The 15,387-nt window shown below is 32.0% G+C and overlaps 1 protein-coding gene across 1 annotated transcript; it reads right to left on the bottom strand.

The window, feature by feature from the left end:
• Positions 1-43: 43 nt before the first annotated feature.
• On the bottom strand, positions 44-7,245 carry LOC100245101 (cell division control protein 6 homolog B). The gene is made up of 17 exons (XM_010652623.3): positions 6,732-7,245; positions 6,452-6,554; positions 6,127-6,347; positions 5,318-5,392; positions 5,135-5,244; positions 4,843-4,949; positions 4,643-4,702; positions 4,195-4,268; positions 3,714-3,764; positions 3,253-3,302; positions 2,295-2,427; positions 1,649-1,738; positions 1,131-1,193; positions 952-1,047; positions 688-777; positions 461-574; positions 44-371 (listed from the first exon to the last, which is right to left on the bottom strand). Exons 1-16 carry the CDS (start codon positions 6,903-6,905, stop codon positions 542-544), a joined length of 1,530 nt encoding a protein of 509 aa, XP_010650925.1. The 5' UTR covers positions 6,906-7,245; the 3' UTR covers positions 44-371; positions 461-541.
• Positions 7,246-15,387: the final 8,142 nt, after the last annotated feature.

The raw sequence follows: 15,387 nt of genomic DNA, 5'->3' as shown, positions 1-15,387 counted from the left end.
CATTCCAATCTCGGGACTTGATCTGTCACATGCACCCAGGGAAAAAACACAACTTTTAAATGCTACTTTATACACTTTTTAAAATTTCTTGTAGCCCTTGAATAGTAAGGATTCTACAAATGCTTTCTATCAGCATTAAAAATGTTATTGATGTTACATATTGTAATTGGTTTGAAATTTTGAAATCACTCTTTTTTTTCTCAGAGTATCTTATTTTTCTTAACGGGAAAATATGGGGGATGATTGAAGTATCTGCGGTAGCTCTTTGCTTGCATCCGGCAAATACCCATTCAGATCTGCCATCCATCCAAACGTTTGGTTTCTTATAAACCAGAACCTTTGAAGAATCGAAGTTTTGCCAAGGAACTGATCTGTATTCACAGAGTGAAAGAAGGATTTTAGAATTGAGGTTCACTTTAACAACATATTCTCAAAGAATTATGAGCTCACGGTTTCTAACCTTCAAATTTGGAGTAGGCAAAGAGTTGAGAAATGAAGCCGACACCAAAATAAATCATGAGTTGATATTCTTTAACCAGGACTACTGAAGACAGTTCCGGAAAAATCGAATGCCCTGTTCCAGAGAAAACTCTCAAGCCTCAACAAGGAAACGGAGGCTAAAGAAAGAAGAATCCCAAGAAAATGAAAAGCAGAACCTCTCAGGAGGCTTCAATTTTGTGCCCATACCTGCAATGCAAAAGCAATATCTGCTTCATCTACTTTCAATGTTACTCTTTTCAATTTGTCTTCTCGAGCTTGACCTAGTTTAAGAAGGCCCTGCAGTTTGAATCATGTGTTATTATTTTGCCCGTTTCATTTTTTCAAGTTGGTAAAGATGGTATCAAATCCGATTGTGAAAAGAAGTAAATAACTTGACGTAAGCATGCTGTTATGGAACTATTTCAAGAAGCAATGAGAACTCAAACAGAATACGAGGTATGTTTAGGTTACCTGGTCGCTTAACACCCTGCACATACTTGAAAGTTCTAGAATTCCAATTGGTGGGACTAGAACTGATTTGCATATGTCCACATAAGATTTATTCAGCTGCATCCATGTAAGAAACTCAAAAATCAGCCAATTGCTAGGTGTTTCATGAGTCTTGAATTACCAAAGGTGAGAAAATGTACCTCCCCTACAGTTGTATCCTTCTTTCCCCCACGGAAAAGCTTCACAGCAGAGCATAGTATAATCTGCACCAAAAACAGGTTAATGTGAATATTATTGGAATTGAGATTCAAAATGAATGCTGTGAAAAAAAGAGAGGCAAACAGCATAAGGACAAGAGTTGAAAATCTAAACGTAGAAAGAAAAGAAGCAAAACATGCAGATTTTTATAGAAAGCTCTGCTATTTCCAAATGAAATACACCAGATTTCACATGCTGTATTCAGAAGCAAGAAACCGTGTGTTACAAGTTTCTCCTCGTGACTTACAACTTGAAATTTTACTGGCAACTTGTCCAAGGTTCTTGTTGAAGACAGAGTAAATGGAAAAAATAGAAAGGTAGACATCATCAATACCTTAAGCTTAAATTAGGGACCATACAAGCAACAACATCTAGGACACTACATTAATCAATGAAGTATAAATTAAGTAATATAAGCTCTATAATGATAATAATACAAGAAATAGTAGTACAAGTTTACCTGTTGGTGCTGTGGCAGAGATTGTATAGTGTCTACTATTGGTGATCGAAAAGTCTTGGACAAAGCAGTAGCCATGTGGTCAACCCTCACCTGTAACAAGTTTCTCAAACTCTAAGAACAAGAGGACAAGTACTATCATGGAGCAGATAGTAGTGAGTACTAGGTCACAGAATTATTCGGTCATGAGAATAGTTCAGGAATCAATCAGTAAAAAGTCGTGAAAAAAATTAGAGAAACTAATGATAACAACAAAATATGGAAAGAATTTTGTGAAAAAACTTGACAGAAAGCAGGAACAATAAAAATCAAAGAGAAGATAAATGGCATATGCTCAATATAAAATTATCTTCAATTGTTGGGGAATCTTGTGAATAATGTTGGGATTTATTCTCTGTTAACAAAATCTATGAAATAATTAAAAATTGTTAAATGTCCATTCGATCAAAGCGCCATTTTCTCATTGTGGGTTGGAGCCAGGTCACAAGAACAACTTTGAGAAATGCTCATTTTTTAAAATTGGAATATTCACCACTTTTTCATAGTTGTTTAGTTGGATGTAATAAGCCAAATAGTCATGAAAGCATGCTTGTGTATCAACAACTATAAGCATGGAAGATAATACATGATGTCAGAAACGAGGACTTACAATATTGATTTCCTGATTTGTTAAGGAGTCAAGAGCTGGAAGTGTTTGCTGATCAAAGGCTCCCTTCTCTGATGATACACTTAGGCTATTTACGGATTCTCTCAGCTCTGCTTCTACAATCTCAAGGACACTCCTGGAACAAAATTAAAAAAAAAAAAAAAAGGTTGGTGATCAACACAGTTTGTCTTCTATTCTAATCAAAGCAAGGTTCTTTTGCATTTGGATTCATTTTATTCAGTATATTAAATTTATTTATTTCTCACATCAGGGTTTAAAATGAAACATGCATCACAGGGCTAGTTGTTCACTTCATTGTAAAGACTGCTCAACATTTTATAACACAGGCCCATGAAAGACCAAAAGGTGACGCATTTTCTACGAAGTTTTCATCTTTTGGAATAATTGTCCCACTTAAATGAGGGCACAGGAAGGTGTTAAATATCAACTTACAAATTAGAAATAGGAATGCACCCATGCAAAGAAAAAAGGCCCCATGAAACTCACAGCAAACAAGCTCAGAGAAAAGGAAGAACAAGTAAATGTGGCAGCTTGGTAAAACCTGTCAAGAAGGGCTTCATGCCAGCCACCGACATTCAAAGGATTCTAGTGCAACTCCTAAATTTCTTTTTATTTAGTGGCAGAATATTTAATTAAGCTCCACCATGAAGTATCCACTGCATCCATTCCAATGCAATATTCCCACATGGGTAATTGAACATTTTTAAGCTCACCAACACTTTGCATAAATCCACGGAAAACAAATTTGTAGATTTAACTTTTTAGAATACATTTTACCAGCTTAACTGAGCTCTAGACTATTCCCAAATTATAGGGTTGCCTCCTAAAGTCCTAGTTTTCAAATCTGTAAGATGTAACCAGGGTAAAATTCCGACACTTGCATTCCAGTTCAAAATAGGCTACAAATGAACTCATGCAACAACTGCAATAAAAAACTGACCTGCATACACTAAGTGCTTTCCTCATATCTCCAGATGCAGCTGCAACTTTCTGTCATTTTTCAAACAGAGTCAGTCTTTAAAATAGCTTCCTGAACAAATAGGAATGTTCATTGGTTTTGGATAGTTCAGAAAGGGTGATGATGCAAAGTAATCCTTTTGAATACCTATGCCACAATACAATAGGGCCTAAATTTACACATGCCATGATGTGAAAATAAGCTTTGATTCAGGTATCCTGTCAGGACCCAAAAATTTGACCAATTATTAAAACCAATGGCATGGTTTACACTCAAACTAACTGCAACATCCTTTATATTTAAACAAAAAATGAATAGTTACTCATCAGTAACCATTTCAACCTACTAACATTTCTTTATCTGCTCAATGGAAATATGTTGAGTGAAGAGAAGCAAAAATGAATGATTACAACACATTAGATAATGGATGATAGAGGACTTACTCTTGCACAAAGTTCCAATGCCTGTGGTTGAAAGACAGGGAAAGGAAGTGCCTATTGGAAAAGAATAACCATCAGTCACAAGTTAATAAGAATTTTATTTCTCCTTCAGAATTTAAAGATTCCTACATAACCACTTTATTTTTGTCTTTCCAATTAATCATTCAAAGTTATAATATTTACTAAAAAATTTAAAATTTCTATATCATAAGTAAAGAAAATACCATCAAGGTGAATCTGATTCAGTTTCTAGTGAGAAAAATGGACATCATTGAGATGATCAGTGTTCTCAGTTCTCATGCAGCCAGTAGTTGGAATGAGAGAAACATGTTATTTCATTGATCTAGAACCTTCTTTTGGGACCATAATGATCACAAACTCAGAATTCATTGAAGTACATGCAGAAATATAAAATCATCGAATCCATTAGACAAAAGCATTTTTGTTTATTATTGGAAGGTAAGCAAGGGAACATAGAAATTACCATTAACCTCTGTTGAAGAATCTTGAGGATCTGATCCTTAGAGTAAGCCCGGAAAGTTACAACCATAGGCTTGCCTGGCACAAGAAAGCGGTAGAAACATCCAATGAACACTATTAATAAGGCTATTTTGTTGGTCAATGAAGCTAGAGTGCATCAATCTGGCAAGCTATAACAATTGACTACTGAAATGACTACAAACTTCATTCTTAGGTGCTAACCTCCAATAAGACACCTAAAAATAATCCTTGCTAGTGATAATTCATTGCAAATTTTAGATGACAATTAAGATAAGCTGGTTGCATAAAATTAAATAATTATCTAACTAACCTTTTAAGCACTACCATTTTCCTGAATTTCTAGTTAGCTTCGTCAACAGGATCTTAAAAGACTTGATTTAATAAACAATATGGTAAATATATAATCTGATGAAACCAAGTAAAGAGCTCACAATTCAACGACTGAAGTTTTGGAAGAAAACGATCCGCTAGATCTATAGCATTTGATACTCCTGCAAAATCAAAAGATGGCATGAGAACCCCTTGCACATAAATTTATCATACAGACTTTAACCCCAAAAATTCACCCTGTGCAAGAAAATCCCATATGAATGAACAAAAGACTTAATAATACATTTGCTACAAGTTACACCTATTAATATGCAACTGGAGAATGGTAAAGTTGTAAGCATGAATAGATCATGAAGCACAGTCCGGTCTCTTGTAATCAAATAATCCAATTCATCAGCAATTATCAGCCTGTCAAAAAGAACAAATAGCTGAGTACAAGAACACTTTGACTATGCTCGCATCATGAAACAAAGCAAAGAATTCATATGATGGTCAGTTCAACATGTACCAAGCAAGTATATCAAGGGAATCATGTGTGCTAGTGTAAGTAATGCAAACTTCATTGAGTACACAAAGCAAAAATATTTCCTTACATCATCTTCATCCCAGATGACTGCTGCTTTTTTGAATAAATGTTCCGAAGATGCTGCAAAGGCGAGGTAGAGCTCTTGGTTTTCTTTCTTGGTTGGTGTTTTTCAAGTATCTGCCATAATAAAAAAGCAAATGAGCATATAGAATTCCAGGTTATTCAGTGCAGTAACGAGCATCTGGTATACCTTGCTGAAAATCTCTTGAGTATTTGTTAGAGAAGTACAATTGATGGATAACAAATCAGGTGGCTGAAAACCTGCCTGCAATAGGGATCAATAGTCCCATGAGAACTGGTGTTAACAACTAATTACAAAATAGAAGAGACCAACATTCAGCATTGTCAATTTCCTTTCCGAAAACCCAAAGATGGATGTGGAGCATTGGTAATGTTGGGGGCACCCATTCAACCAGCCCAATTATGAAATTTTGGCACCTAAGTTTCACAAATTTCCATGTCATCTGAAAAAATAGCCATATCTATCACAGCTGATACCCATCTAGAAAGTTAGATCTTTCTCTTTTTAAGATGGCAAATGACTCTGAGATTCAAGATGAATGCATAAGGAACACCCTAGTAACAAATGACCAGAGTTATTGAAAAGAAAATTGCCCAAGGAAATAAAATCAGCCCATTTTCAGCAAATGGGATGGGAGCTAAATCAGCATCTTCCTCATTTCTTAATAAATTAGTCAAAATTCAATGTCCACAGTTGATTTACAAAAGTGTTTGCCAATATCATGAACTATAGTGCGAGAAGTTATTGGTTTTGTTTCTATGAATGATCATGTTTGCCAAGAGCAACAATTTTGAAAAGATCCTCCTACTGAACAGTGAGTGCATGCGCTATACTAAGTTTACCCATTGAGAATAAAAGAGAAAGGATTGGTACAGAATCATTAAACTGCATCATTGTTTGTAAGCCTCTTGGAAGGTGATCATCGCAATTAAATTCATTCCCCCTTTCTAAAGAAACAAGCAAGTTTAATGCCTTACCTGTCCTGCCCAATCAACGAGAGCTCGCCTCACTTTTTCCATGGACAGGGATTTTCCGGTCCCTGGACATCCGCATGCATATAAACTCCCAGCTTTCTCATGCTCTATACATGCCTTACAAAAATCCATAATCCTGTTCTGCTCATCTTCACGGCACACAACAGTGGAAGGCACTGTTGACACGTGCAAGGCCTCCTTCGCTGCACTCATCTGCTTAGAATCTGTACATGGAATAAAAAGTAGTACGTAATTAATATCAAGTTGACATAATTAACCAAATCATCACAAAATCGAAACAACAAATATCCCGGCAATCATAGCTTACCTCCTGGATTCCATTTGGATTTATCCAGAAAAATTTCTGACAAATTTTTCATCGGTGATTTATGCAACCTTGTGGCTTTAGCATCAGAATCTTTCTCGATCTCCTACAGAAAAATCAAGGAAAAAAAATTATTTCAAGAACCATGATGTAATGCTCGATTTAGCTCAGCTTTAAGTAAAAGCGAGACTGTTATTGAGATCTACGCATCACTTTTATTTTCGTATTCTCTTCAATTTTTCCCAGCAATCAAGGTATGTATGAGCGAAACAATTGAACTCACTTTTGAAGGAGTTTTTGGGCTACCATTGACGGATCGGCGAGGGGATTTCCATTTCACCGGCGATGGTGGAGAAATCGGGCCACCGGATATCGATCGCCGCTTCTGAGGCGTCGAACCACTACCGGACCTAACCTCGCCGGAACTCTCCGATCTGACTGCTCCTATGGACGGCATCTTAGTCTTCGTCGAGTCGGAGAGCTTTGGATTTTCAGACAATGTGGTTCTTGAGCAGGGGATACGATAACGATGATATAGGGTTTAGACTGGATCTGGCGTCTTTTCGCGGGAAAAGATAGCCGTAGAGCGCCTATATTTCCCGCCACATGCGTTTTGAGTTCTTTAACTGGGCTACAAAGCCCAACCTGAATATGGGCCTCATCTGGTTAGTTTAAGCCCATAAGATGCTTCAAAAGCTCAATTCAGGCCCGGTATTCAAACAATCAGGAAGGCCGTATCTGATTTGAGCATTGATCCGAAAAGACAAAAGTAGCCAAAAGGTTTATTCAAATTACATTTTGAATCACAGAGTGAAGTAAACGTCGAATTGTACATCAAATACAAACTGCAGCAGATGACTTTGTACTTAACATTTAGTATCAACCGTTTTTATTGACTTGGAGTAGGGGATTCGTATTTTGTATGGACTCCAATGGCGATATGGTAGGAACTGAGGCAGGCGCAGTGGTCCACCATGGCCATCCCTCGTCGAAAAGGACAGGCAGCCTAGATATTTTTTCCTATCAAATGATTAAATTACCGACATGTCCTGAGGGGCCATCCAAAAAAGGAAATGCTTTTCTCAGCTTTCTTTTCTAATCCATGTATGGATGAGAGGAGAGAATGAATCCAATTCACTGTCAGTAAAATGAAGGCCACTAAAACTTTGGGCTGTTTCTCAACGCTCATTGATGGGTTCAATTCAGAGAACCCGTAAGAAAGAAAATATCTTTGCTAGTGAAATATTTTTCACGGGTGGCCTAGAAAAGCCTACGATTTTGTTTCTAAAACTATTAAAAATAGTTTTTAAGAATTATTTTTGAAAACTAGTTTTAAGAAGGTTGAAAATTGGGGGATTGGGATAGAAGGAGGAGAGAAGATGAGGGGATAAGGAGACTGGCGTGGACCTGGCGTCCATAAGCCTCTGTCCTCATCTTGTGCCCATGTGCCATGTGAACTCACTGCTCCAAACGTTTTTCTTTTGGCTGTTCCCTTGATGCCAACGCTCCAGTCTACACCAACTCAAAAGATCCAATAGGGAAAGACTCTGATAGACTATGAAGTGTGCGAGTGAGATAGACCCTGTATTTTCGCTCTTCCCCTCCTCTTCTGGTCTATACGTATTATACAATCTTTTAGCTAACGTGCGTATATGCCTGTAGCCACCGTCATAATACAACCCCTGCTCTTTCTTCTCATCTTCTTATTATATTTTTCTCTTTCACACCCTTAACATTATGCTTCATGAGAACGCTTTTTCATAGGACCCTGAAATCAATGATTACAGGAAAAAAGCAACGCTTGATTAGGAGTCTAATAATACTAGGGCCGTTTAATATCATGCTTCATGGGATAACGTTTTGAACTACCTCGAAATCATTGATTAGAAGAAAAATGTAAATTGTGTTGTTCAAACTCGATATCGTGCAACATAATTTCATGTAATATTAAGTTTATTTCATTTTTTTTTTAAGAATTCTTTTTAAACACAAAGATTATGTTGGCAACTATTATAAGAACGAATTTGTGTTTTTGAGAACACCTTTGGCTATCAAATTTTGAGAATTATTGTTTTTTATAATATTAAAAAAAATCACTTATTTTACAAGTGTTAGTTTAAAATATAATTGTATAAATATGAAATTTTATTTTTTTAAGTAAGATAACAATATTCAAAGTTTTAAAAATATTTTTATTATAATATTGGAGTTGGGACTGAGTATCCAAATTGATTTCGACCTGAGAGATAAGTTCAAAACAAAATTCATCCCTTCTATAAATTTTTTCATCTCTTTGACAAGACACTTTTTGTCTTATAAAAGGATTAGAAAAAAATATTTTTTTATTTTTTTATTTTTTTGGCCGATGACATCAATTAGAGGAGCGTTAAAAGACTGTTGGAGTATAATAATATATTTAGTAAAGTTAATGATGGTAATCGAATATTGTAAATAGCTTAACAGATACTAATTAATTTTAAGATAATATGGTAAAGACTAAAACTCAAATTTGTTTTGAATAGCATTCGAAAGCCGCCTTCCGGGAAATAGTAAGGAGTTGAAAGGTGAGGTGGAAGGGGCCCACGGGGGAGTGATGAATGATGATGATGAGTATGATCGGCTTTAGTAGATAAAACCGTGCAACACATGGACGATAGCTTCAAAAGGGTGGCGGTGGTGAGCACACCCGCACAAGAGGGGTGGACGTACCTCCATGCTCCACTCAAAGATTATCTGCACCTCCTCCTTCATCGGATAAGAAAATGACATTCAACACACCCCACCATCATCGGATAAGAAAATGACATTCAACACACCCCACCATATCATTTATTTATTTATTTTTCTTTGAAGATTGATTTTAAAGAAATATTAATTAATTAAGATTAGAGATATTTTTTAATTTAAAACTTTTACATGCAAGTAAAATATTTCAATAACTATCTTATAGAATAAAGTAAGAATGATGGGATAAAAAGTACGTTGATATCATTATATGTACATATCTGATATTTTAAAATAATATATTCATTGAGGCATGTTATATTATATTTAATATTTAAAATAAAAATTATATCATATTTTAATATTTTCTATTTTAAAAAATTAAAACTTTTTTATATTTAACAAAATTCATTATTAAAATATTTAAATTTTATAAATAAAAACAAATTCATGTTATGTTATTCAATATATAAAAATAACTTATATATCTTATATTAATAGTATGTTATAAATACTTTTTAAATTTTTTAATCATAAATTTAATTTGTAATAAAAAAATATTTTACAAAAAATTTAATAAAAAATAAATAAATTTATGATATATGATATACACCTATTTCATATCTTAATATAAAACTATATTTCATTATTTATCCTATTTAATGTTTAATGTAATTACAATTTTAATTAATTAATTAAGATTAGAGATATTTTATAATTTTTTAATTAAAAACTTTTACATGCAAGTAAAATACTTTAATAACTATCTTATAGAAAAAAGTAAGAATGATTGGATAAAAAGTACATATCTTACTATATGAGTTGATATCACTAAACTTATATATCATATGATATTTTAAGAAAATATATTCATCGATATATATTATGTTTATATTTTAATTTATGAAATATATGTTATTTTTAATGCTTAAAATAAAAATTATGTCACATTCCAATATTTTTATTTTAAAAAAATAAAATTTTCTTAAATTTAACAAAATTCATGATTAAAATATTTAAATTTTATAAATAAAACATATTTATATTATATTATTCAATATATGAAAATAACTTATATATCTTATATTTAATACTACGTTATAAATATTTAAAAATAATAATCATAAATTTATTGTATAATAAAAAATTATTTTACAAAAATAAAGATATAAAAAAAATTATGATATATGAAATATACATATTTCATATTTATAAAAATGATAAAAAAATAATAATAATATATCTCACTATTTATTCTATTCAATGTTTAATATAATAAATGATAAGGTAAAATAAATTATGATATATGAAATATACATATTTCATATTTTAATATGAAACTAACATATCCCGTATAAAAATGATAAAAAAATAATAATAATAATATATTATGTTTTATCATTAATTAAATACGAGAAAAATAAAATATCTCATTTCTTATGTTATCACGTGGTACATGAGTCAATAAGTGTAAAAGGTTTTTATATCTTAGCCTTTTTAAAATCAGCTTAAAAAATTCATGCATTTTACCCTCGGGTGATATTTTGGGTTTCAACAAAGTCATGGAGCATGAGTTGATAGAAAGTGACATAACCATTATTACGCCACTCCAATTATGTAATAGCATGTGAAAATTAACTTTTAAGAGCATTTTCAAAAAAGGAATATGATACGTGTTCAAATGACATACAAAGACGATAAATCAAATATATTCTCAAAATTAGCAATATTTTACAATTTTTAATTACACCTCATGAAAAGAGGGTGGAATTTTATTTTTTTTAATAAAAATATTTTCCATACAAGCACCATGAACGGCATAAATTGTTTGGATTAGATTTTGAAAAGTTATAAAAAAACCAAAATCACTTAGTAAAATTTTTTATATTTTTTTGATTAATTTTATTTCAAAATTATAATATAAAAACTTTATTTTGGCTTATGAAAAAAATTATTTTTTAATATAGACTTTTTACGATACCAAAATTATTATTTAAAAATTATGACTCTAACTTTAATTTCAACTTTCAACTAAAACAAAAAACTGGGAGACTTCTCAGATGGGTTTTTGGTAATGTTCCAAGTGGGTTTTAAAACAATAAAACATTTGATTCCCAAAATATTTGTAAAAAAAATTATGGAAATAAAATATAAGGAGAGAAATAATGAAAAATAAAAAAAAAATATTTAAAATTAATAAATTATTTTGATGTGTTAATTTCAACTCATTTTATTTATTTTAACTATTTTATACAAAAATAGATAATTCAAAATATATAAATTTTTAACTAATTTAAATTATAATGGATTGTTTTCATATTTTAATAAAATACAAAAACTGATAAAATTAATTTTCTTAATAATTTTTTATTTCCTCAATGCTTTCCTAAAATCAAATATAAAATTGTTTAAATTAATCTTTTAAAAGTGGAGAGTGCATTTTTTAGTTCAATAAATATTTTTGTACATGTTGGAGTAATTTTGTTAAAAAGGTTTATGACTAAAAAAATTAGAAAAATGCTATTTTTCCTATCAATTTTTTTTTTCTTTACACATTAAATTGTTTTATTTTTATAAATCAAAGAAAATCAAATATTAATACTTAATTATTATTATTATTATTATTATTTTGGGTATATCTTACTTTATATATATAGAGTTGTGAAAAGAAGTATTGGGCAATCGATGGGAGTGGGCAAGCAATATAAGCCATGGAGAGTGTTGTGGTGTATGTTTCATGTAGAGAAATCTAGCCAACTAGTTAGCTACCGTTTCACATGTTTCTTTACAAACAAGGATCTAAACGCATCATTTCACATGCTCCCCTTTTGTAAAAGGATCGTCTAATTGAGAGAGACACACCATTTCCCCATGTTCCCTTCCTAATCGCTGCTCCATTTACTATTTTGCTTCTTTCCTTGTTATATCATATCATACATCTCAAATAAACCCTTTTCCATTGGCCGTTTCCCCCCCTTTCCCACCCTTTTGTATCCGACCTTTTGCTTTCGTCCTATACCATCATGCACCGCCCTCCTTCTCTTCATTAATGGAGGGTCATTCCACCCAAAATTTTGAATCAAATATTGGTTCTCACGTACAAAACAATAATTATAAGCCAAAATTCCTAATAAAAAATTAGAGGAAAAATGCTAAGGAAAAACAGTACCTGTCTGGCATAATTTCAAGAATTCAAAAATAATTTATAACAAAAATTTATATTTCAAAACTCAAATATAAAAAATAATTTAATGGCTTATTTTTTTTCATTAAATTAATGTAAATATAAAAGTTTGATCACAGGTCAAACTTTCAAAAAGATTATTAGAATTAGTTTTATTCAAAACGAGATTGATCGTCATCAACAAATATTTTCTACTAAGATTACTTCCAGTAAAATGAATTGTAATCACGTTTTTTTAAGTATTTGAGATGAAAATGTATATATACTACATTTTTTCCCTCGATCCAGATATCACATAGTATTACATGTTGAAATTAGAGAGACAATTATTGAGAAACAATGGTTTGACTTTTTTATTGATTAAGAATGGATTTATATACACAACTCTAAAACACAAAAATAGGAAATAATCTACCCAAAACACAAAAATAAGAAATAATCCTAAAATTAGGGGATTACAATCAAAATAAGAAATTACAACTAATTAGAATAATTAAAAAATAAAAAAGAAAATCTATTGTAATGAATTCTCTAATATGTCCCCCTTGACCTATAATTTTTGGAAGTGGCTTCGTGGAAGCGGTTTAATAATTGCTGAGGAAATTGGATGACGATCAAGATAAACAATATAGACACTTTGTGTTGAAAAGTAACCAAGAAAAATACAAGGAATTGAACAAGAGTCAAGTTTATGTTGAGAATAAGGATGAAACCACGAATAACATAAGCAATCGAACACCTGAAATTTAGTGTAGTTGGGTGGAGACTCAAAGAGTTTATTAAAAAGAGATGAGAGATGTAGTGTGGGTGTGGGCATACGGTTGATGAGGTATACAACAGTGGCAAGGTTTAATATGTAATTGTTCCTTCAATTGTTTTAATATGACCGTGAGATGGTTTGGTATAGATATTGACTAAGGTTTGCCATGCATCAAGGGAAGTGGTGGTGTGAGCAATAAGCGGTTGTAGCGAAACGGAAATAGCACCAAGGAGAGCACTAAAGATGAGACGATCATAACGCTTCCAGGTTGTGTATGCCGGATTTGGGGATGCAACACCACTGACGGTGACGATGGGTGGTGGTGGAGTATGAGCACCATCAATGATCATGACCTTCAAGAAGAGATTGAATTTAAAGGCTCCATGTGAGATAATTGGTGGATGGCAATTTGGTGATATTGGAGAGATTAATTGTAAGGAAGGGATGTTGAGGATCTTGGAAGTTTTGGATGGTGATAGGATTGTTGGTGGAAAAGAAGGATGCACCGGAAGCCATCGAGGAGAGGGAAAAAAAAAAAGGAAGAAAATATGTCCAAGAAGATTAGACTTTGATACCATGTTGAAATTAGAGAGAGAATTATTAAGAAACAATGGCTTGACCTTTTCATTGATTATACACAAACTTAAAACACAAAAATAGGAAACAATCTACCAAAAACACAAAAATATGAGACAATCATAAAATTAGGGGATTACAACAAAAATATAAAATTACAACTAATTAGAATAATTTAAAAATAGAAAGAAAATCTATTGTAATAAATTATCTAATATTACAATTATGGAGTGAAATAATTTAACCTTTATAACCCTTATTCCTATAAACATAAAAGTAAAGATAATATTATTTAACACGGTAATTTCTTTTTTATTTATTTCAAAAAGATTTTCGTGTTTGATTAAATTATCATAATGTTAATGTTATTCTCTTTGAAATATGGTCGTAACTTCAATTAAACTAAAGCCAAAAAATAAAAAAAATAAAAATATTACTTTGTGTTATGAGTCATACCATGGTATTAATTGTCTGATATATATTCCTCTTATATTTTTGTATTTTTATTTATTTTCATCATCTTCACAGCTAAAATGCCCCGATGACTGACTCGAGCCTATTAGCCAATAGCCAATAAGATTGGGAAAGCCCTGTATATAAACTACTCGGACGCTATCCGCGTACGCTACAAGCCGAGGAATCGAGACGTGTCCTTCAATTTTTTATTAATAATCGAATTTATCAGATATTCACATTCTAATCAAGTCACGCGAGACTCCAGTAAGCCAATCAGTTCGAGAGAAAAAAAAAAGGAAAAGAAGACAGCGTGAAATTAATCCGAGCCGTCACGAGAAAATCCAGGAGGACGACTGTGACCGTTGATCTTCCTCGATGTAATTTCTTCAGTGCTGTGCCGTCAGTTGTCATCTGTCATCTTCACCAGCCACCTTTCTCTCTCTGTCGCCTGATTGTAACTGGAGCAAGTTGGCTTCAGTAGTCTACAGCTTCGGTCGTTCTGGATCGTCCGTTCCTCACCTCCAGCTAGATTTTTACTTATTTAATTATATTTTTATTGATTTTTAATTTTTTATGCCTGGACTAGGAATAAAATTAATAAAAAAACAGGAAAATAACAAGTTTAGAAAATGACAACTGACAACAAAAACCCTAACTTATTTAATTTAAAAGTATATATTATAAAATAATAATCTACGGAAATGGACGGACGCATGGGTCTTAGAAAAATTAATTGTTAATTAGTAAAGCTTTGAAATATATGGCACGTGCTCATTCAATCCCCCCCACACAGCGACACAACACTTTTTATTTATTTATTTTTATTTTTTAATTTTGACTTTGTACAATGAATTATATTAGAGGTCGATTAGGAGAAATATGAGGCTCGCGTGGGCTACGATTGAGAGGTTGAAAATAAAAGTGGTTAGGCCCCCCAAACATTGTATAGTTGATGTTCAATTTTAAAACTCATAAATACTTTTCTCATTAAGATCATGGTATAATACCAAAACACATTTTTATCTCATGCTATCAGATTTGTAGTACGAATCATATTATTTTATACTCAACTCCTATTATTTTATATTTTAACATTATTTCTTGATAATTTCGTCTCACTTATTTATACTAATTTTTTTATATGTTTTACATTCTTAATTAATAATACAGATTTTTGTAGTTATTAATTAAATTATAAATGTTGTACAATTAATTAAATCTACTTTATGGGCTAGAGAT

The sequence above is a fragment of the Vitis vinifera genome, chromosome 6 (genome assembly GCF_030704535.1).
Source record: "Vitis vinifera cultivar Pinot Noir 40024 chromosome 6, ASM3070453v1".
NCBI lineage: Eukaryota > Viridiplantae > Streptophyta > Magnoliopsida > Vitales > Vitaceae > Vitis > Vitis vinifera.
Note: the sequence above shows the minus strand (reverse complement) of the source record. Positions and strands in the feature narration are given on the sequence as shown.